Source organism: Periplaneta americana, chromosome 1, assembly GCF_040183065.1.
Source record: "Periplaneta americana isolate PAMFEO1 chromosome 1, P.americana_PAMFEO1_priV1, whole genome shotgun sequence".
NCBI lineage: Eukaryota > Metazoa > Arthropoda > Insecta > Blattodea > Blattidae > Periplaneta > Periplaneta americana.
Genome location: NC_091117.1, coordinates 159,971,249 through 159,996,852, shown reverse-complemented (window position 1 = coordinate 159,996,852; position 25,604 = coordinate 159,971,249). Strand labels below are relative to the sequence as shown.

Sequence of the window (25,604 nt, the reverse complement as noted above, 5' to 3'; positions counted from 1 at the left end):
AACCTGTAGATTGTGCCAAAATTTAAGAGAAAATAAATTTTAACTCACAGTTGCAAGATCCAAAACTTCTCAATCATCGTGAAAATCTGAAACAAGTAAGAGTTTGTTATTCTACGTCTTCGAAAGCATTATTTTCTTTAATATGGCTCTTTTCCGGTTGAAACTGGTCGATTCACGTTCGAAATATTCAAAGCATTGGTCGTCGGGAATTCTGAAATTTAATTTATGATTATGCATTATTTTTCAGATTACAAATCACTTGCTGGAAATTTTCAATAACGGTTCTGCAATCTCAATGATTCCAAACCGTGTTTTAACAACCAAAATAGGGAGCTCCAATAAACCCTTATCATGTTGAATAATTTCGAGGGAAAAATTGTTCCGGAGCCGGGTATCGAACCCGAAATTCGAAATTATTCAAATCAACTTTACAGGGAGTTATATCTGAAATCTTGATTTGCATAATACACGTCACTGTTCGTTAACAGAAAACCACAATTTAAGTCACACGGAGTTAGTGTGCACACGAAGTTGGTTGCTTGACGGTAGCCAGCCCACTTTGGGGTCTGTGGATATAGAGGGAAGAATTGGATCGGTGTCGGTTAGAGTTCCCGGGTAGCTCAGTGGTAGAGCGTTGGTACGTTAAACCAAAGGTCCCGGGTTCGATACCCGGCTCCAGAACAATTTTTCCCTCGAAATTATTCAAATCAACTTTACAGGGAGTTATACCTGAAATCTTGATTTGCATAATACACGTCACTGTTCGTTAACAGAAAACCACAATTTAAATCACACGGAGTTAGTGTGCACTCGAAGTTGGTTGCTTGACGGTTATCAGCCCACTTTGAGGTCTGTGGATATAGAGGGAAGAATTGGATCGGTGTCGGTTAGAGTTCCCGAGTAGCTCAGTGGTAGAGCGTTGGTACGTTAAACCAAAGGTCCCGGGTTCGATACCCGGCTCCGGAACAATTTTTCCCTCGAAATTATTCAAATCAACTTTACAGGGAGTTATACCTGAAATCTTGATTTGCCTTATCATGTTATCAATTACTACCCTCGGTCTATCTGAATGCTTATAAGAAAAACGATATTAATAATATGAGACAAACCATTTGCCTCTTATATGTCTTTTACCATATGTGGAAATGTTTCTCCTGTGTTTCTATATCCGCTGAGGGCTTCACCTCTATTCCAGGCACCTCAAATGAAGGCACTGTCTGTAACTGAGATCTGTGACTCAGCTGCTCAAGGATAAAAATACTGAAGTATGATTTATGACCAATTGACAACCATCACTCTGGCTTGTGTAGTTATCGCCGGAAATATTGCTTTAGAAGCAAAGAAATTCTTACATATTATTAGAGAGAAGCACAGTGTTCATCGTAGTGTGAGATATGTATTTTTTCTTTATTTTGTACAGTGTTTTATATACAGAACCATCCAACCGATCGAAGCTCAGAGAAGGCAGGGAAAGAAGAATTTATCAGTTTAGAGCATTTACTAAGAACTTTATTCCTCTTAGCTCTAAGTAATGGATACAACATAGACCTATAGGTTCCACTTTTCCTGCCTTGTGTAATGATGTAGCAGACCCCGGCCCCAAAACGATCCCTTAGCTCTTAGTAACGGATACAATATAGGCCTATAAGTTTCACTTTTCCCGTCTTCTGTGATGATGGCGTAGACCCTAGACCCGAAACGGCCCCTTAGCTCTTAGTAACGGATCCAACGCATAAATTCTGGAACCACTTTCCCCATCCATCTTTGACGTAGGAGCAGATACGTGTTTAAGGAGCGTCTTCTTAGCCATCATTGTTAGTAACTGATCAAACACATCGGTTCCCTTTTCCTTTCCGTCTCTGGTAATAGAACAGATACATAGTCCAGAAACGGCCTCTTAGTTCATTGTAACGGATCTAACCGGTCTGAAGTCGCGTTCGGGCGCGGGTTCGATCCCCGCTTGGGCTGATTACCTTGTTGGGTTTTTTCTGAGGCTTTCCCCAACCGAAATGTGAATGCAAGGTAATCTATGGCGAATCCTCGGCCTCATCTCGCCAAATATCACCTCGCTATCACAAATCTCATCGACGCTAAACAACCTAGTACAACTACTACAGCGTCGTTAAATAACCAACTAAAAAATAGAGTACATACGTAGCCCAGAAACAGCCTCTTATCTCATTGTAACATATATATTATTTTAATGTACCGAAGTACATATGATATTTCCATGCAGATATTCTGCGTCATCATACGATGAAAGAGTAATGGAACAGAGAAAAATTCTCTCCGGCGTGTGGTGTGGCTTAGTGGATAAAGCATCAGCACGTGAGCTGAAAACCCGGTTTCAAATCCCGGTGCGGGAGAGAATTTTTCTCTGTTCCATTACTCTTTCATCGTATGATGACGCAGAATATCTGCATGGAAATATCATATGTACTTCAGTACATTAAAATAATATATGATATGCGTAAATCACTTCGTGATTTAAGACGGCGCTTATTCCGTCGGATCCCGGCCAACTAGTCACTCATAACGAGTGCACCTCAGCACATGTGTGGACTTCAGTCCTACGTTCATAGACAGCTATGACGTAGTGCAGAGGGCGGCCACTAGAGGGAACCCAAGAGTTGGAACTTAATCTGAGACGATTCTGTCCGACACCGGGATGGGTATCCGGTGTGGCTTAGTGGCTAAAGCATCAGCACGTAGAGCTGAAAACTCGGGTTCAAATCCCGGTGCCGGAGAGAATTTTTCTCTGTTCCATTACTCTTTCATCATTGTAACGTGTCCAACACAAGCATACTGATACCGATCGTCTCTGACGATGGAGCAGAAACGTAACAAAGTGTTATCATAGCCGTTATTGTTCTTAACGGATCCAACACAGCTCTTCTTCTTTCTTTCCGTCTCTGATGATGGAGCAGATATCTAGCCTCGAAACGCCCTCTTAGCTCTTACCAACGGATCAATCACATGGATATTAGTACCGCTTTCCCTTCTGTCTCTGACGATGAAGTACTGTAGATACGTAGCTAAGGAGCGTTCTCTTACTCATTAATGTTAGTAACTGCTCTAACACATCGGTTTCGCTTTCTATTCTGTATCTGATATAGGCGACCGTAGCTCCGATAATCTGGATATTCCTGCAACTGTGATACGGTACCAAAATAAAAGAAGTCATTCTTCGCTATTGTGCAAAGTTTATGTAGTTCATTTTAGTTTAGTTCAACTTATTATTGTGTTTGGTTTAGGTCATTGCTAATAACTCTCTTCAAGCCACAACAGCAGTAACGTGGGTGAACTCACAATGCCAGCATTCCGAATTGTATTGTATTGTATTTATTAACATTCCATGGTATTCATACATTGCTTTACAGCTAGAATATGGAACAAGTCAAAAAGCTTAATAATATTATAAAGTCTTAATTTTTAGCCACAGTCTAGATAAAATATATACAGACGAGATTTGCAATATAATCTACTAGTACAACACATAGTTTAAGTATCAATTTCATGAAGTGTTACTGAATGCCATGAATTCATCTACAAAATAGAAGGCGTGAGAAATTAGGCACTTCTTTAATTTGGCCCTAAATAATCTTATGTTTTGAGTTTCATTTTTTATATCGATAGGGAGGCTATAAAAATTTTTACTGCCATATAACGTACTCCTTTTTGATAGCACGATAGACTTGCCGATGGAGTATGAAAGTCATTTTTTGACGTCTATTTATGCTATGAACTGTTGAATTAGTTCCAAAGTTTTCATGATTACATACGAGGAAGATTATTAATGAAAAGATATGCTGAGAAGCCATGGGCATTATTTGTAGTTTTTTGAAAATAGTCCTACACGATTTCCTAGATTTGGCACCTACTATTATTCTAATTACTCTTTTTTGTAATAGAAATATACTGTTACTATCTGTGGAATTTCCCCAGAATATTATTCCAAAACTCATTGCCGAGTGGAAGTATGCAAAGTATATTGTTTTTAAGGTATTGAAATTTACTATCTTTTGCATAGATCTAATAGCAAAACAAGCTGAATTTAGTTTGGGGGTAATTTCTTTAATATGATTTTTCCAATTTAACACATTATAGATTTTTAAGCCAAGAAATTTGGTTGTTGTTGTTGTTTCTAATAGGGATTTATTGTTAATTATTGCGCTAGAAATTTGCGAGGTTGAATGTGGACAGGATTTAAATTGAATTATGTTAGTTTTGTTACAATTTAATACCAATTTAGTGACTGAGAACCAGTCACATATTTTGAAGAGAATTTCCTCTTTTGAACATTGGAAAGTGTTGGAGTTATTGGCTGGAATTACTATACTTGTGTCATCTGCAAATAATATGGGATGACCTACATCTTTTATTAGGGGGGCAAGATCATTTATAAACACTAGAAAAAGTAGGGGACCTAATATTGATCCTTGAGGAATTTCCCAGATGCACAAACAAGTCACATGCAGTGAAGCCTCTGCCAGGGTTCCACTGATAAAAGTCAATCAAATTAAGGACCAGTAACTGTGCATGCTGTGTTGTCTGCTAGCCGGGCGATCCTGTCGAACGAGGACGTGCTGCCGCAGACGCCGGTGCTGGAGCTGCTGCGCCACGACTTCTGGGGCACGCCTCTGTCGCACAGCGGCTCGCACGGCTCTTACCGCCCGCTCGTCGTGCTCTCCTTCCGCCTCAACGTGCTGCTGGCCGGCGGACACTCCGCACGTGGCTTCCACGTGCTCAACACCCTGCTGCACGCCGCCGCCACGGCTGCCTTCACACGCTGGGTTCGCGTCCTCGCCGCGCACCCTCGGCGCGATCTCACGCCATGGGTCGCCGGCATGCTCTTCGCCGTACACCCTATCCACACCGAGGCAGTTGCTGGAATTGTGGGTGAGTAGCAATCAATAATACTCTTCTCCCTAATTCGTTGTTTTCTTTCGTCCATTTCGTCTGTTCCATTTTATTAATATGGTCTTCACTACCGCCATAATTATCTTGTTATTGTAATTGTGTGTAAACTGTAGAGTATTCACTTTCAGCCAGATTTGCTCTACCTAAACCTCTGAATAACCTGACGTAATCAGTACTGACATTGTTCCTTGCCTTCAGTAGCACTCAGCCTTTATTAAAAAAAATTCATACAGTACTAACATTTGTCTATGCGAATACCGTGAATATGTATGGAGAAAATCCACAAACTATTAGGGAAAATATCGGAATTTTACTTAAGGCAAGTAAAGAGATAGACTTGGAAATAAATCCCGAAAAGAAAACCGACGGAATAATCAGTCCCCGAAATGAACCACTGCGAATGCCTCGCCCGCATTCTCAAGATAGCGAGTAATCTATTGAAATTGTAGTTTCGACTGCTGACGTAGCCCATTTCGAAAGCCATTAGAAAATAAGTTGGTAAAATTCATGTTCTTGGATAGCGGCGGGCCCCAAGCACCTGAGCCATTCAATGCGCTCGAGTTGAGCATTAATGTCCAAGTTTAGTCTTTGCCATAGTCTGTTATTGGTTTAACTCTCTTCGCACACGTTATGATATGGTATTTCCTACATCTTTGCCCGCACAGCACACATTTGCAGACTTCGGTCGGTTCATGGAACTTGTTGTTCACACATATTTTATGATGAAACCCGTGTATTGCGAGTCTTGTTGTCACGTGTCTCTGGCTCCTACACTCCCTGGTACAGCTGTAGTCTAGCATGGCTGATGTGGTGTAGAACTCTAGGTCTATCTCCTTCTTCTTCCGGTCTCTGAGCCATTCAATGAAGACGAAAACAGTAACAAGCTGCGTGGCTATTGTTCAACTGCACAGGTGGTTTCGGGTCCAAGGAAAATGCACCGACGCTCAGGAGTGAACAAGGCTCTGAAATCAGCTACAAGGTTCGGTCCGGTTTTTTTTGCCACTACTGTACATGATTTTATCTCGTGACCAGAACTTTGTACGAAATGGAAATATAAAAATTGGAAATTTATCCTTTGAAGAGGTGGAAAAATTTAAGTATCTTGAAGTAACAGTAACAAATATAAATGACACTCAAGACAGAATTAAACGCAGAATAAATATGGGAAATGCCTGTGATTATTTGGTTAAGAAGCTGTTATCATCCAATCCCTCTCGAAAAAGCTTAAGATAGCCTATAATTTATAAAACAGTTATCTTACCGATTATTCTGTATGGTTGTTAAACTTGGACTCTCACTTTGGGAGGGGAACAGAGGTTAAGGGTGTAGCAGGATCTCCTAGGCTAGTTTTCCAAAACTTTTGACAGTGGTATAAAAACAGAGAGGACGAGCGTTATCCTGACGAAAAAGAAATCGGCCATTCTTTACATTTCATGACATCTCTGCAGTATTTCTAGGAACTTTCGCGCAACAAATTTTCACACAAAAGTAAATTCGAACTTTAGTCGATTCATACACATCATGAAAATAAATGCAGAGAAATTCATCCAAATAAAATTTATCTGTAGTGCCGGTAATCTCAGACCTCGAGTGACATTTATCAGGACTATTTCGTGAATAAAATAAAAAAATTAAATAATATATCGCTAAAATTCGCTCACAAAATATTAATAATTATATATTTATGAATACTTAACCTTTTCAGATATTGTGAAGTTGAAATAGATGAATATTGATTACTGCAATAAAGAAATTGGATGTTATTCAGTAATGCCAATTGAGAAATGCGAAATACAGGTTTAAAAATGTTAATTACATGTACTGCGCTTTTCTCTTGTTATTACAACAAATACATTTTCATTATCTGCTGAAATCATAATTTAATTTAAACATTTTATAATATATTTACAAATAACCTGATTAATACATTAATTAAATGAACAATTGTTGAAAACGCAGTTATCAAATCTGAATGAAGGAGTGTCATTTTCTTTAGATACAATGGACATGGAATTAGAAGATGAAGATGTAGATGTGAAAGTAGGATTTTGCATTTTATTTAGTACTTCTTCGTTACATTAATGGATTCATGCTCATCGATTTATGGCGGAAAGAGTTGGCGACACTGACTAAACAAAAGAACGACCATGCGATAAATTGATTTTGATAAATCGAGTTGCAAAAATTATCGCGATGTATGGCTGTGATTGGTTGAAATTCAAAATTTCACTACACTTCATTGGTCGAAAATGGAATGACATCATATAAACGAAATAGTCCAAGGAATATTTATCCCAGACTTATTTAGGAATGAAGAGTCATGGTATACAGTGATTTTGCCATTGTGGATGATGAAGTATTACAGTGATATATAATTTAGTGCAAATAGCTGTATCGCACTGTCACGTTGTGTCCACAGGCTTGCAAATATTCTTAAAGTCGTCCTTGATTTTGTATTCATCATACCGTAAAATTATATTCTGAAATGGCAAATTGAAATTTTTATTCTTTATTTTCTGTGGTTGTGCTGTACTTCGACCAGCATCTAGCTATTGAATCTTTGTTTCTACATTAGATTCTTCTTTTTTTCAGGATCTGGTTCAACTTATACATTGTTGGGTGATTTTTAGATAAATAGTCAGACCTCTCTGCCATTAATGATGCAAAGTTTGTTACATCTCGTACAGAGTGCGAATTAAGATTTCTGATGAGGGGAGGATAGAATCGTAGATAGAGAATACCATACATAAAATTATTATTATCCTCATTCGATACGGCTCAACGCTTGGTGGCACTGAGTTGCTTACCTTGCATCTTGATCATAATAATAATAATAATAATAATAATAATAATAATAATAATAATAAAAAATAATAATTATTATTATTATATCCATGAGCAGGCTTAAGATGAGATGTGTAATTCCTAAGTTATTGATTGTTGTCAGCTTGCCGGTGATGATAATACATCAATATTATTTTCTTTGCTTACTTTATACTGTACTTTATAAAGTATATTCGTATTAAAACAATTATATTTTATGAGGGGGGATAGAAGTTATCCCTAGCAGGGATATTAATATGAATTTATGAGAGGGGGATAACTTTCCAACAGGGGGTAAATCCACCTCATCCTCCCCCCCGTTAATTCGCACCCTGATCTCGTAGCACGAAATTGATTTCACGTATCGGGTGGATATCGAGCTTCAGCAACAGTCCACCTTCCTCTTCCACGAACCATGGTGTACCGGTATGTCATTTCGAAGTCCTTTGGAGCCGAATAGTTATACGACCATACTCATCATCATCATCATCATCATCATCATCATCATCGTCGTCGTCATTATCATCATCATCATCATCGAGCACATCTTAAGTGTATAAAACAAACAATTGTTTCCAATTTTTGTAATGCGGAATTCATTTTGTGCAGCTAGAAAATCACCCAATGATTTCGGATTTGCAGTAAATGCTGTTGGCGCTTTTTTGTTAACACTTCTTTTTAGAGATTCTCGTAGCGGAGGGAATGGTAGTACTCTCCACGGTACTCTTTTCAACTCACTTTGAATTAACATCGAAGAAGCGACAATTGGTTCATTATCCGCAGCTCGCTTCAGTTGCACATAACCGTGAAGAACAGCTCTAATGTCTTCTTGTGACGGTGGATCAATTGAGTTCAGTATCTGCACATTAGAACCAGCTGGGTCTCTTGTAATTGCCCGTTTTTGTCAATTTGGTTTTAAACTTGACATTCGAGAAACCTCATCACGCTTTCTGTTACTACGCTGACGTCATCGAAGTGCGCTACATCACGCAAACGCTAAAAGCCGCACCGTTCCTCTCAGGCAGGGAATAGACTATTGACACTAAGGTAAAAGCTTAACGAAATAGTCAACTTAATTTAAATAAAGATTTGCTCACACACAAATTAGAGAGATTAATACTAGAATGACCGACGGGACATTTTTGACTCATTCAAAAATTTAAATACTTCTCCCCCTTCTGATTATTTTCGAGAGAAGTTGAGGGTTTCTGATTTTTAATACTTCTTTGTGTAGTCCATTAAAACAAAAAGTTGTCCCTCTCGAACGCACAGTTTCTGAAAAAAATGTTAGAAATACCTATAACCCCCTTAGAGTCCAGATATCGCACCATTAGATTAGTACATCATTGTGGCTGCACAAGATGCCTATTTGAGCTGCGGTACAAGCAGTAAATGAGAAATATTCACCCAATCAATCACAACCCAAAGGAAAATAAGGAAGTGTATGTAGTATTTGTGGACATAGAAAAGGCGTTTTACAGAGTGGATTGGAATAAATTGATGGAAATCCCAAAGAAAATAGGTGTGGATTGAAAAGACAGAAGACTGTTCAGTAATCTTTATATGAAGTAAAGATAGGAGAAGAAATGTCAGAAGGAAGTGAAATAGGGAGAGGAGTACGACAAGGATGTCCTTTATCATCTACCCTGTCCAACATATACCTGGAGCATTTAGTGAAGAACTATTTTCAGAACATGGGAAGAGTAGTAGTAAGAGAAAGAAGAATAAAGTGTATAATGTTTGCTGATGATATGGCATTGTTAGCAGAAGAGGAAATGATACTAAAGGATATGCTACTGGAGCTAGGTGACGAAGACCATGGTCATAGAAAGAAAAATACGGAAGATAAACTTGCGAATTCTAAATGAGGCAGTAGAGCAAGTGGACAGCTTCAAATACTTGGGGTGTACTATAAGCAGTAACATGAGCTGCTGCCAAGAAGTCAAAAGGACAATAGCAGCGGCAAAGGAAGCTTTTAATAGATAAAGGAGCATCTTCTGTGGACCTCTGGAGAAAGAACTAAGAAAGAGACTAGTGAAGTGCTTTGTGTGAAGTGTGGCGTTGTATGGGGCAGAAACATGGACATTACGACGAAGTGAAGGGAAGCGAATAGAAGCATTTGAAATGTGGATATGAAGCAGAATGGAGCGTGTGAAGTGGACAGACAAAGTAAGAAACGAAGCTGTGTTGGAAAGAGTGGATGAAGAAAGAATGATGCTGAAATTGATCAGGAAGAGGAAAAGGAATTGACTGGGTCACTGGTTGAGAAAAAACTGCCTACTGAAGGGTGCACTGGAAGTAACAGTGAACGGGAGAAGAGTTCGGGGCAGAAGAAGATATCAAATGATAGACGACGTTAAGATAAATGTGAGGAGAGGAGGAAATATGAGGAGACAAAGAGGAAGGCAGAAAATAGGAAAGACTGGAGAATGCTGGATTTGCTGTGAAAGACTTGCCCTTGGGCAGAATACATTGAGTCCACATCTGTGGAGTAACGGCTAGCGTATCTGGCCGCGAAACCAGGTGGCACGGGTTCGATTCCCGGTCGGGGAAAGTTACCTGGTTGAGGTTTTTTCCTGGGTTTTCCCTCAATCCAATATGAGCAAATGCTGGGTAACTTTCGGTGCTGGACCCCGGACTCATTTCACCGGCATTATCACCTTCATCTCATTCAGACGCTAAATAACCTAAGATGTTGATAAAGCGTCGTAAAATAACCTACTAAAAATGAATAAATGTCAGTCATAACCTTATATTTCGCGCACATTTGTAGAATCGAGTCTAGGTATAATTAATTATACGTATAGGCCTACATCACAAAGCATAAACAGGCTTACTGTAGCCTATCAAGAAAAACATAGGCAAGCGTGCACTCTGCATCAGAATTCGATTTCGACAGTCTTTACGTATAGAACATTGTCGTACGGGTTTTCAGCTTTGCGGGCGCTGTTATTCTTGCTTCTCATATCTAGTGTCCAACTATGTTTCTTCTCATCACGAATTACGCACACGTTCCTACCAAATTAGAATGTAATGTCACGTGTTCTAACACCTCTGAACTATTCACAGGGCGTGCCGATGTGGGTGCAGCATTGTTCTTTGTGCTGGCGCTGCTGGCGTACCACAGACATGTGGCGCGCCGGGACGCTCTGAGCCTTGGCGCGACGTTGTTGCTCGGCCTTTGCGCCATGTTCACCAAGGAGCAGGGCGTCACCGTGTTCGCCGTCTGCGTGGTCTACGACCTGGCCCTGCACCCCACCACACTCAGGAGGACCTGCAGGAAGATGCCTAGAACGCACGAGGTGATTAATTCAAGTAAATTAGCCATTAAAACGAATTCATCACATTTAATAGAACATTTATTACTTTTATTACTTTTGGAGCGAGTCAAACGTCAGGAACCACTCCAGTATTTGTTGTTATCACCAGGCTTCGGTCCTGGGCACAGAAACGCATGAAGTTCAGAACGCATGGACGATAGTGTTCTGTTGGTCGAGTGGAGTGGGAGATGAAGAGCGCCGTTATTTCATGTATCAACATGTAAACAGTCCGTCACAATACGGCACAAAATATATTTCACATTGTACAGATGCAGTATATGCAGTACGGTCCTAGTGTAGACAATAAATGTCTACCATTAATGTATTAACGTGAGTTGTAACCTTCAATCAGGTGTCCCTACGCCGAAGCCTGTTACACGTACCGCAGCCAAGCAGCAATAGGCCTACACACAACGGTAATGCACATTACGGACCCACCTGTGCTGTTGCAGTCGGGTGACTGCACACGGGTTATGACGTCATTTATAATCCGTGTACTCTAAACCTCATACTGGTTACTCTGTGTCCCTAGGCCGAAGCCTGGTTATTACTGATTTATTTATTGGTTTATTTTACGACGCTTTATCAACTGAGTGAAATGAAAGTGATAATATCAGCGAAATGAGTCCAGGGTTGAGCACCGAAAGTTACCCAGAAATCGATGTAAAATAACCTAGTAGTTGATACAGCGTTGTTAAGTAATCGTATTTATAAAAGTATAGATAAAGCATAGTAGAAAGAAAGCAGAATTAAAATCTGTTCATAATTTATAATGCATTCGTATTTGAGATATAATCTTTCGTTACCGTGATAAATATGTGTCAATAAAACTAACATGAGTTTATATTTTGTTCCAGGAGGCGCGCGCTACTCGAAGTCTGGTGACGCTGGTGGTCAGTGCCATATTTCTACTTGGACTCCGGACATGGCTGACGGGTGGAAACGTACCAACTTTCGCTGCAGCTGATAACCCCGCGTCCCGCAGTGACTCCTTCTTTACCCGTGCCCTCACATTTTTCTATTTACCCGCCTTTAACTTTGGCCTTCTTCTTTGTCCGTCCACTCTTAGTTTCGACTGGTCAATGGATGCAATTCCTTTGATTAGTAATATCTTAGACGTTCGTAACTTGGCCAGTTTCATATTTTACAGTGCCTTATTTTTCTCCATTCATAAACACGTTATATATCTGTATACAAATTCAAAACGATTAAAACCAGAACAAGTTGCTAAAGATACATCATCTGTTGATGTCAATTTTAACAGTCAGAATGTGATTTGCAAGCATTTTATAGCTAACACACAGTCATATCGTTCAGATTTGAATATAGTTTCAGTTTTTAACCATATTTTGGACACAATATATTCGTGGATACCACGTTTACATACGGTATCGAGTTCGAAGAGTCTTTGTTTTCCATTAAAAAGTTTTAATTGTAACAATTATTCATCACAATGCCAGTGCACAATAAAACAGAAATCTCCAGCCAAGTTGAGATCAGTGAGTGTAAGCGACTGTGTCAGAAGACAAGATAGTGTGGTGTTAGTGTTGAGTGTGGCCGTCATGGTGATATCCTTCTTACCTGCAACTAATCTAGTAGCTTATGTGGGATTTGTCGTAGCAGAACGTGTCCTATATATTCCATCACTCGGATTTTGTCTTCTAATAGGACATGGGTTTGTTAAAATCTTGGATAGATTTAGTGAAAAGAATTCGTCTCGAAAATGGAACACGATATTACTTATGATAGTCTTATGTTTAATTCTAATAGTGATGTCAGGAAGAACTATAGTTCGAAATGGGGACTGGAAGAATGAAGAAACCTTATATCGCTCTGGAATTGCTGTCAATCCTGCTAAAGGTAAGGAATATTTTAATATTATAGTTACAAATTGTAATAGTGTCTAACTCGCTTTTAACTGTCGGCTATCCACCACGGTGGTCCGTGTTCGAATCCAAAAGAGTCCAAATTACATTTTGGTGCTATAAAATGAGCAGGATCTGAAATAGTAGAATTTAAATTCCTTGTCACGTTTATTTATTTATTTTATTGCTAGTAAGTTTGAAATGAATACAAGTTAATAAAATATAAGATAAACTAGCCCACTCCTGAATGAGTAAGACTCGTGCTCAGGAGGGGATTCCAAAACAGACAAAAATAAAATTAAAATTGAGAGTGAATACAGATTAAAAAGTGTTTAATATGTTTAAAACAAAACTATAAATCCAATATAAATTTTTAAATCTTTTTATTAATTTGTAGAGGATTCATGGTTGAAATTATATTAGAATAAAATTTATTTAATAATCTGGGACCTTGACTCATGCTATGATAAAAAGCTGCATTGGTTTTACATTTAGGTTCAGGCAGACGCAGAGAATTCGTATTTTTAGTTCTATATTTATATATCTACCTTTCAAAGTTATTAAGATTTCTGTGAAAATATGTTAATAAAATAAAATAATAAATTTGTTTAGTGTCGAAAACTTTGAAATGTTTAAACAACAATTCAGTTGAGTAATCTTTCTGCCTATTTAAACAAATTTTTAATACTTTTTTCTATAGTAAAATTAACGGATAAAGGTTGGATTTATAAGTTCCACCCCAACCTATAATAGGCTACCATATATAAATATAGATTGAAATAATACTAAATAAATTATACGTAAACAGTTAATTGACAAAGTATTTCTTAGAACAACAAAGTAATGCAATGTTTTACGTAATTTATTACAAATATAATGAATATGATTATTCCATTTTAAATGATTATCAATAATTATACACGAAAATTGAAGTTGCGAGCAATATAGTCACATGATTTAGTTTCTTAAGAGATACAATATATATATATATATATATATATATATATATATATATATATATATACACACACCAGGTGGTTATAATTAAACTTTCCCTACTTAACAGTCTCTATGTCAAAAACGAGTGATCATACGAACAGGAAACGTAATGTGAACATTGTCAATGACATGGGGAAGAGAAATAATGAGTAAGCAATTCGATTGAAACACTTTTAATTCGTTGCTATACCATCAGTGCCCATCAGTGTCCAGGACAGTCTGAAAGCGTAGGATAGCATGCTGCATGAAGCATATCCATGGGTATACCCGATACCTCTCTTGAAACGCTTCTCTTCAGATCTGCACATGTGCGAATGTTCCCCTGATAAACTCTGTCTTTCAGATAAGCCCACAATCGGAAATCACAGGGATTGAGATCGGGTGATCGGGGCGGTCAAACATTTGGAAACCCTCGGCTAACAATTCGTTCGTCACCAGATGTGTTGCGGAGAAGCTTTTGAATTGGACGAGCGATGTGTGATGAAGCCCCATCTTGCATGAAAACAGTTGTGTCCAACGCATCTCTCTCCTGCAGGACGGGTATCATGCTGACGAAGCACATGGCAGAAAAGTTGGCCAGTCACGCTGCACGTTTTTGGATATTGAGCGCCAACCTCTTCAAAGAACACTGGGCCAATGATGAAACTGGCCTTGAAGCCACACCACACAGTGACACGTTCACTATGCAGAGGAACTTCATGCGCACTGATTGGAGGCGAAGATCCCATATAATTACTAGCATATATTTTCCGAATTCTATAAATGAAACGAAGTTATACTCTTCATTCTTTCGCGTTTTATGTAAGCCTATTCTTTACTTGATTCAGTAGTAACACTAATAGACTGATCTAGATTTTCATCCTCTACAGAAAGTTTATCTTTGCTTATTTTTTAGAACAATAAGAAGGTATATTTGTAAAATTTATAGACACAGCGTTTTCAGATAAGTTAGTTGTTATTCTTGGAAAAACTTTCACTTCTCCTTTCACCATAACCTTGTCTATTCTTGTAACACACGATTCTTCGAAACGTTTCATGGACACAACTGGATTTTTTAATTCAAAAACTTTGTCGGAATTTGTCGGAAACAGAGTTTACGTCTAATTTCATCTTTTGGCAATGCAAAATTTAGCATTGATTCAGTTTCGGAATTATAATTGGATCAACATTCAAATGTAGTACAAAGTATAGACATTTTCACCAAAGCTACAAGCAGAGAAAGAAATATATTATTCCCGATACGCACTTTACTTCATGTGAGGTTAAGTACCTATTTTTGTGTGTGTGTATGTGTGGGTGCGTGCGTGCGTGTGTATGTTTTTTATGTATGTATTCACACTGCAAATGGGTAAATACCCGGTGGCAGTGGTAAGTAATTACACTCATTAATGACAAAAATACAAATAATAAATTAATAATACTAATAATAATAATTAATACTAATAATAATTAATAGTAATAATAATAATAATAATAATAATAATAATAATAATGAGCATCCTAAATTAAATGAAGCTCTATCACTTAAAATAACATTTAAAGTAAATCTAATTTGTATCTTAACCCTAAGTTCGAACTGAAACCCACGAGTGTGATATGTTTATACCTGCACAAGACCTTTCAGCACTACACTCATTTCGCTGTCAACTCATTCACTGCACTGTACTGGGAGGAACTACGTCACATTTCACTGATATTATCCTGATTTCACTAACACTTCAAAAACATTTCACTGTTCAAATACTTTGCACTACCACTATAAAATATAAAACTTCACTGACACAAACACACTTTACTTACACAACACACTTCACTGACACAACACACTTCTTCACTGATATAATACTTGAAATAACAAAACATCAATTACACCCTTTAAATAGTGTGCATAATATACTATCGTCTATTAATAAAGTCCTTAAGCCTATTTTTAAATACTTTTTGGTTATTGGAATTCTTTCCATTTCCGTGAGATTTGCTATGATACGCAATATTCTACACTCTGAGTGACTAGTTTTCTTTTTCAAACAGTACTCTGACCTTCTGTAATCTCTAAAACAATTTAATACTCTATTTCTGTATAAGGTTAAAATTAAAGGAAAATGAACAATACAATAACACACACAATACAGAGAATAGTTAAAAATTGTAAAAAGAAATAAGTATATGCTATCGTTTAAGATAATGTTTTTTTTGGCACATTCTGTATACACGAGGATATAAATTTTCTAAATTATTTGCAAAATATTAAGCCATTTGTATCTAATAAATATAACATTTAACACTTTTAAGAAACATTCACATTATAAAATTATTATCATTATTCCATGCTTGTTCACTCTGCCCGTTACACAGCGAGGCGTATCTCCGGTCTCCGCTCTACGCACGCGGACGTGATGACCTTATTCATTTCAGTGTTTTCGCGTACATGCGGAGAATACGCGTCGGGCCAGAGCCCTCCGCGTGGCCCTTCCGTCTCCGCGCCGTCGCCGCTCCGGATCAAGGCCATTGAACAAGTTAAGTGCAATCTCGCACATCCAGGCGGACTCTGCGGAGCGGGCTTGAATTTGTGTTCATTTTTCTTGAAGAAAGTGTGTTGATAATATAGTTATTTTTGCTATCATCTACGTATAATTAACAATATAAGTTGATACAGAAATATTAATAACGGAGGTAGAAGCGAGAAGATTATAAGAACAGGATGCAAGATTGAAGGCATGGCAGGATATATTTAAAAATATTAATCCTCAATTTTACGAAATGGATAAAGAAACCAAGAAGAAATGTAATAAGTTTAACAAATTTTCTATCAGTTATTTATCAAGTACAGTACGATTATTTACTCCTGACAGTCGCCGGCAATCTGCACCTGGATCAGGCGAGTCCATTAAGTTACGTCAAGGGATGTTCAGGTTAGTCTGTTGCCTGCAGTCAGAGCGAACGGATGTCACGCATGCGTTATAGCGTTGTGTTTCCAGTACAGTTAAGCTGTACTGTATTTCTTTACTGACCGCTCGCCCTTATCTCTACTCTGGAACTCTCCCCACTACTCCTATTACTTCCCCTCTTTCGCGTCGCTGAGCTGTCAGGACTAAATAATCGGTCTGTATTGTGATTGCTTTGTAGACTTCATTATTACTGTATGAAAGCCGACTATACTATGGTGAAAAGTTTCAGAGACGATGAAATATAGCGTGTTTTTTCTTTCTTCTATACTTAATGAATTTTGGAATCCTGCCAAGGAACGGAACTGTATCAGCAGTAACAAAATATTCAACAAAGCGGTCTCTGATGTAAATGGAAGACTTCTGCACACGTGATGCTTTGCAATCTTCGAAAGCTATCATTGTAAGAGGCAACAGGTTTTAATAATAGATATTACCTAATTAAATTATACATTCAGCGGACGATGAAAAATACGTCACTTGTTACTTAGAATCTCAAACGAACAATCGTGGGCCTCTAGTAAGTCTGTAATTAAGTTAAATATCTTCTTCGTGTAGTGCAATCATTTCATGGAATGTTTTGATAACATATAAAAATAATAAAAAAAAAACATATTTTCATCTTCTTTTGAATCTGTTTACAGCTGTAAAAGCGACTTTCAATAATGATGAGGTACTATAGGTTGTATCCATAATCGTGCTCTTTGTTTGTTACATTTTTTGATTCTCTGGGAGATAAAATAAGCAGCTACCATTTTGGCTTGTAGTAAAATCAGCGCAGTGGATAGTTGGAGAATGTGAACAATTCGTAGTCTATTCCCTTCTCCTATGGATCAACCACATGGAGAGGTAAAGAGTATGTGATCTTGCATGGCCGTTTACTTTCTTCTACAATCCATTGCTCTGACTTTACATTCATTTCGAGCAACGGACACGAACTGACATCAGCGTTGATGTGTAAAACTTTGATTCCTTTGGACCGACGCATGCGAGATGCGAGGTGCGTGGCCCTCTTCGCACAAATCCGGAGCACAGAAGAGATAGTGAGTGGTTTCTATAAAGCCTTGGTTTTTCTGAACCGACGCATGCGACTTGGAAGATGCGAGGCCCGCTTCGCACAAATCCGGACTACACGAGAGATAGCGAGTAGTTTCTATAACTGCGAAGTACGCAGATCTCGCACCTCGCAGTTATAGAAACCACTCATTATATCTTCTGTAGTCCGGATTTGTGCGAGGCGGACCTCGCACCTCGCATACGTCGGTTCAGAAATACCAAGGCTTAAGGATGATCAATCCGTCCATCGACCGCATGCGTAAAGCGGAGACCGGAGATCTGCTTCGCTGTGTAACGGGCCATATGATTCATGTTCGTGTATAGCACAGTATTATTAATTAAGCGAATCGGCATTAGATTTTACATTACTTCCTACTTATGCTTTAACACTTTATTAGAGATTACGGGTATGTCCTTCTTTCAGCTTGTAGGAATAATATGTAATTTAAGTGTAACATAAAAATAATTTCCAATTATACCTTGTGCTTTTCTACATACAGAACATACGATTTAGACCACCGGCGTGGCTCAGTAGGTTAAGGCGCTTGCCTGCCGGTCTGAAGTTGCGGTCGGGCGCGGGTTCGATCCCCGTTTGGGCTGATTACCTGGTTGGATTTTTTCCGAGGTTTTCCACAACCGTAAAGTGAATGCCAGGTAATCTATGGCGACTCCTCAGCCTCATCTCGCCAAATACCATCTCGCTATCACCAATCTCATCGACGCTAAATAACCTCGTAGTAGATATAGCGTCGTTAAATAACCAACTAAAAAAAACATAGGATTTAACATTGCTATAAAAACCTATATATCAGCCCTGGGCACAATGGGGAAGTCAAAGAGAACGCAGAAACCCCAATCTATGCCCTTTTCGCTTACACCGTCTTATAAACAAACGTACAGTAAGGCACTGTGCAATAGTGGTGGATTTCAGTCGATCAGCGAAAGCCGAAAGTTCGTAAAAGCTATGATGCCTGCCTTATACAATCCGTCACTGAGCAATGCTTACCTTCCTGTCTACTCATATTTGACTGAAACATTACTGTCTCAGCCGGGGAAGGTGGAGTGGGGTGTTAAGGTAATCTGCAGCGACTCGATTGCGGTATTAGTGCCCAGATCTGCTATATATAAAAACAATGAAGAAACCACTCAATCAGGTGGGCCATGTTTAAAAATTAGCTGGCTTTGACAATTTGTAAACCAGGAGAACATCATTTTACGGGTACTAAGTCAAGGCCTAATTTTCTCTTGATTTAAAAATTGCCAAAACCTGATAATTTCTCTAAAAGAGTGAGTTTTCAATGAACCACAAATTAGAAAAATAATGAAGGACAATTACTTCGAATCTTTGTTGAGAGGAAAAGAGAGAGTCATCTGGATTGCATTCAAGAGGTTGTATTAAATTTTCTGGGTAACTGTAGAAGTGAGAATTATGAAGAAACTAGTAAAAAATTTATTGTTGGCGTATGAAACTACGGGTTGTAACATGTGCCTGAAAATCCATGTTGACTTTTTTCCTGAGAATTTTGGTGATTTCAGTGATGAGCATGGAGAGTGCTTTCACCAAGAAATTTTAACTATGGAAAAAAGATACCAAGGACAGTGAAGTACCAATATGCCAGCAGACTATTGTTCGACTTTAGCTCTTCTGAACAGTGAATATTTAAGCTTATTGTCATTAGGCCTATATAAAGCAGTATTTTGAACAGATATAAATTCGAAAATTTCTCTAAAACCATAACCAACAACTGCTTTTATTGTCATATTCGTATTTAGGAGGCTCAAATTATATAGAATACCTGTATCACATGCCCAGCGCAAAAAAGTTAAAATTTGTTACACAGTGTTTATAGTCTGCTAAACACTACTTTGTTCATCACAAATTGCTGTTGGCCCCATCTAAATTGAACTCGGGACTCAGACATGAAACGCGAAGCTCTATGTGTTTGAGTTACGATGTGCTAATGTAAAATTTGTCTAGGCACCAGTCACGACATGAGCTATTCTACCTGGCTTAGTTCCAGTTTTTTCCGTGGTAGACCTAGTTTAGCTAGACTACATTGTTTCTTCTATAATAAGAGACGTTGGTCGTATTATTTTCACAGCGTATGGAAACCTTGGCAATATTCTCAGTGTCAAAGGCCAACATGAAGAAGCTGAGGCGTGCTACAGGAAGGCTCTACAATACCGTCCCAACATGGCAGACGCCCATTATAATCTGTAAGTTAATACAGACTTGTACAGTGTACAGTTACAATGACAAACTTAGTTTAGCTCGAGAGAATTTTCTTGTCCCGTCTTGTTAATACTTTGGTCCGTATCGTAGCAACGAGATGAAGGCGGCTAAAGTTAAAAGAATGTTTTTTGTGGAGTGTATGTTATCGTTTAATAAACGAGGCCACGAAGAACATTAGACCAATCTCCTTCTTGGAAACGTTCCTCGACTGTTTTTGCACTGAATTATCTTTACTGTATATGACTGATTCTAGTAAACTGTTTCATTACCACAACATAGCCTCTGTTCTTTTTTCCTTTCTTTCTTAAAATTTTTTTGTTTCTTTTTCCAGTCACTGCTTTTCCCCTTGTTCCTTATAAATTAATCCTTGTCAGGGTATTGTCCTTTGTCCCTCTTCATGGAAATACGATTGCTAAGAAAACCTTGGCGGTTCTGCCGTGACCTATGGACAGCACGATGTTGGGCCTCATAAGATACTGCTGCACATTACATTAAATTTTGACAAACATTCAAATCAGACGTTCGTGCACTCAGCTGAATGTTAAACTTGTACGCCTCAGTAGTTGAGTTCATTATGGCCGATATGCTTTGCAATTTTTAATTTTCTACATGTCCTTTATAATAATTTTCTTCATTCTTCTCTACTTTACTTTTCAAATTCCCTTCTCCCTTCTTTAAGTTATTATTGCTATTATTATTATTATTATTATTATTATTATTATTATTATTATTATTCATTGTTTTATGCCGAAGGGAAGGTCTTTCACTACAAACCCAGCACCTATCCAATCTTTACTAATTTTTCTCCTTCCTCTTAGTCTCCGCTTACCATCAATATAGTATCTTAATGTTGTCAATCATCTGATATCTTCTTCTATTCCGAACGTTTCTCCCGTTCACCATTATACTTCCAGTGGATCCTTCAGTAGGCAGTTTATTCAAAGCCAGTGACCCAACTAATTCATTTTTCTCTTCCTGATCAGTTTCAGCATTATTCTTTCTTCACCCACTCTTACTAACACGGCTTCATTTCTTATTCTGTCTGTTCGTTTCATACGTTTCAGTCTTCTCCATACCCACATTTCAAACGCTTTTATTCGTTTCTCTTCACTTCATCGTAATGTCCATGTTTCTGACTCGTATAATGCCACACTCCACACAAAACACTTCACTAGTCTTTCCCTTAGTTCTTTTTTCCAGAGGTCCGCAGAATATGCTTTCCTAATTAAAAGCTTATTTTGTCATTGTTATCCTCCTTTTGACTTTCTGGCAACAGATCATGTTGCTGCTTATACTATTCCTTGAACGTTTTCCCCTCCTATCAACATCTTACTTCTCGTTGTAACTTTCTTTATGCGTTAACAAATTCCTTCTTCCAAAATTTTCCTCTCTGATAACATCCTACTTTCTGTTGTAAATTTTTTCTATCTGTCTGTGATTAAGCTGTCGATTCAGCCATCTAGGCTCGAGGTTCGATGAAATCTCCCGAAAGTGTCCTTGAATCTCACGAGAACACACTACGCTTTTTAAGGCTGATGACACTTCTAAGCCAGATTATTACTACATCACGCCACACTGTTTGGGTAGATAATCTACTACTGAAATGTTGATTAATATTGAAAGTGAGAAGGACGATGGAATGATAAGATGAAACATGAGAAAGCCGAGAAAAACACTCAGAAACCTTGGTTTTTTCACCACAAACGCGACTCCTCCAACATCGGAATTCGAACCCAATTCCGCAGTCATTGAAAGCCAACTGAGGAAGCAGGCTTCAAAATATTTAATTTTATTTCTCGTTTCCTAACATCCCTCATCCCCACCTTTATACTGTAATTTCTCACAGGTATAACTGTATTTATATTTACTACAATTGAAGAGTTCAGAACCATAGTGGGCCAAACGCCATGTACTAAAACCGTAGAAAACAAGGGTTAAAATGAAGTTATTACCATAATTCAATGGAAACATATAGCAAGTAATATAAAGTATACACATTAAAACTCAATGATATGTTTATCTTCATTAAACTATGGTATTCACTTAACGTTAACCCTTGCTTTCTCCGTTTTTAATAAATGGCGCTTGGCCCACTATGGCTCTGATCCCCTTCAATTGCTATGTATTTTTTTGTCATTGTCTGTTTTTCTTTCACAAATTCTAATTTGTTACTCTATACACTTTTATACACCGGTTTTATTTAACTCTCTAACATCCGTCATTTCTTTAGATGAGTAATTTACTTCCTGTCTGTCCAATTATAATATATTTATTTCCTTATTTTCTTTCTCAGTTCGTTTCGTATATTCTGCCTCTCTCACAGTGTCCTCCTTTCCTTGGTTCTTTTTTACATTCTCTATTTCATTTCGTTTGTTTCTTTCTTTTTTTAGATCGTGATATGTATATCGTTCTGAATTGTGGAGGTTGCGAACAAAATCCGTAATTTCTAAAATAGTACTTTTTTCAGGAAGGAGAAAAAACTATATCGAGCTTTTTCTTTGCCCCAGAGTGAACGATAATTTTATGTGTTGAGCATGTTACGTCCGTTGTTCCAGTAGTCTCAATAATCATGATTTTAGTTATTTTCTGTGCATTTTATTGACAAAAACCTTTTGGAAATCTCCGATTTTGTTTGGAAATGTGAGGGAAGTGTTCACTTTTGTTCGAAAAAAAGCTATTTTACATTTATAACAGTAAAACATACACGTCACTTACATCAACTGTATCATGGAGTAACGAATGTAACATTACATGATAATTATGTAGTAAGCATCGGCCAGGGTATCATCCAGCAATAGGGGTCCAGAGCACATAGGATACGAAATACTGTATATAGCTTACATATATTTTAATTTAATCTTTAAAATTTTCTTATGACTAGCATATTGCGAGTTCCTTTACATCTAACGGAAAAATATGTGCCTAGGACCATAACATTTTTACAATAATTTCAATTAAAAATACATTTACCTCAACTATGTGAATACACATTGCATGAAAATAAAAATATGAATTTATTTAATAGCTTATTTCTCTAGATGTCCTTCACTTTCGTTATACTGTATCATGCACAAATTAATATAGGTACCTATTATAACACTTCTACAATAATTTTAATTAGCAATAAAAGTGGAAATGACCGATTTTGAATGTATTGGTATTGGTAATTGTAACACATACAAAGTGTTGGAAATTTCCGTTTTCGATACAAAAAACCACGATGCAAATATAGGCATTAGTACGATATGGGATTATCCAGTTTTTAATGAAAATACTGATTTTACCATACTGTTTCTCATGGGTAAGACCAAGTTAGAATAAAAAAAATTAGAAAGATGCTCTCTAAACATACCGAAACCGTAAAAAAACTAATTATTTTTTCTGTGCAAATGACAGTTTAGCTGACAATCTCCATAATTTTTCTTCGTACAGTTATTGAATCATGTTATTTCCTATTAATAATGTTAATAAAAATTATTGATATATCATCGTGTAGCTTCCAAGGAGTTAGGCATCAGATTGGCCCGTTCTGGTTTCATATTAGAGGTCGAGAAGTCTTTTCAGTGGTCAAAAGTCTTATAGATAACATATTTCTAATAATAGTGAATCTTATTTCATCAGGTGTAACTCCCTCTATGAGTGAACTGTTTTGAGATGTAGTTTGGAAAATGTACTAATGTTGACTTAAATGTTACCTAATGTTAGTGTAAATTTGTTAAACGACTGATGACCATGATTTCATTTCAGCGGCGTCTTGCTGCAGAGCCGGCAGCGCTACTCCGAGGCCATGCTGCGGTACCGGGTGGCTATCCAGTGCAGGCCGCGTCTCGCAGGTGGGTAGCACTTGTCGGGCGTCCCCAAGCCTCGTGTATGCCACCTGTGATGAATCATATTGCCAGCTTGTATGGTTTCGTCTCATTATTTTTAGCTTACATGCCTTATGAAATGCAAATCTATGTGTCGAGTTTCTCCCTCTGTTGGAAATTATAAGGCAATTTTACATGATCTAGTTACGCCGGCGTGGTATGAGATACAGTACGAGCGGAACTCTTGTCCCGAGACAGTCCCAGAGCGTGAGTTCAAATCCCGCTTCGTCTGATTGGCTTTTTCCACTTATGCAATCCCATGACGAATCGTTGAATTCATGTCTAACATACCATCTTTCATGTCACCAATTCCACCTGTGCAAGATAACAGCAGGGTGCGAATTAACATGAGGGATGGTGAGGATTTCCCCCCTGTTGGAAAGTTATTCCCCTCTCATAAATTCATATTAACATCCCTGCCGGGGATAACTTCTATTCCCCCTCACAAAATATAATTGTTTTAATTCGAGTATACTTTATACAGTACAGTATAAAGTAAGCAAAGAAAATAATGTTGATGTATTATCATCACCGGCAAGCTGACAACAATCAGTAACTTAAAATTTCACATCTTATCTTAAGGGGTTAGGTACAGCTTACAACAGTAACATTTTTGGAAATATTAAACATTTTTTTCCTCCATTACTGTATCATTGTACAATAATGAAAAGTGGTGTATGTATGACGCTGTCCTTCTGCTATATGAACAAAATATTTTTACGGTTTAAAACAAAAATTATTTATATATTCTTTTCAAAATTCAAAATGGTAGCAGTTTACTGTTATGTTACCGGTTGTTCTTTATTGTTGTGAAACTTGGACTCTCACTTTGAGAGAGGAACGTAGGTTCAGGGTGTTTGAGAATAAGGTTCTCAGGAAAATATTTGGGGCTAAGAGGGATGAAGTTACAGGAGAATGGAGAAAGTTACACAACACAGAACTACACGCATTGTATTCTTCACCTGACATAATTAGGAACATTAAATCCAGAAGTTTGAGATGGGCAGGGCATGTAGCACGTATGAGCGAATCCAGAAATGCATGTAGAGTGTTAGTTGGGAGGCCGGAGGGAAAAAGACCTTTGGGGAGGCCGAGACGTAGATGGGAAGATAATATTAAAATAGATTTAAGGGAGGTGGGATATGATGATAGAGAATGGATTAATCTTGCTCAGGATAGGGACCAATGGCGCGCTTATGTGAGGGCGGCAATGAACCTCCGGGTTCCTTAAACGCAAGTAAGTAAGTAAGTAAGCAGTTTACTGTGCAGTGATGAAGCGTTTCCCTCATATTCATAAACTTGTTAACTTTTTCATGTTCTCTCTTTTTTATATTATTGCTGAAACTCGTGTTTACAAGAGCATGCTCTTTCAACTATATTCTTTAATAAATCATATTTTTTTTGTTTTGTGTTAGAAGAAAATACTGATATTTGAGCATTTTTCAAATGAATTTATTTTTTATCAGACAATCTATCAAAGGTATAGAAGTGATCTTGCATCATATTATAGATATGACATGCATAATTACACACAAAAAAATGTCATCACAGAATGTTGAATAGTTTTTGAGTTATGT

General features: G+C 37.7%; 1 protein-coding gene across 1 annotated transcript in view; it reads left to right on the top strand.

The window, feature by feature from the left end:
- Nucleotides 1–25,604, top strand: part of LOC138702932 (protein O-mannosyl-transferase TMTC2-like) — a 151,805-nt gene that overhangs the window by 57,109 nt on the left and 69,092 nt on the right. Inside the window, exons 3-7 of the mRNA XM_069830343.1 lie at nucleotides 4,559–4,899; nucleotides 10,813–11,045; nucleotides 11,921–12,923; nucleotides 20,031–20,145; nucleotides 23,909–23,994. Coding sequence (XP_069686444.1) covers nucleotides 4,559–4,899; nucleotides 10,813–11,045; nucleotides 11,921–12,923; nucleotides 20,031–20,145; nucleotides 23,909–23,994 — 1,778 coding nt within the window. The remainder of the gene's footprint in view (nucleotides 1–4,558; nucleotides 4,900–10,812; nucleotides 11,046–11,920; nucleotides 12,924–20,030; nucleotides 20,146–23,908; nucleotides 23,995–25,604) is intronic.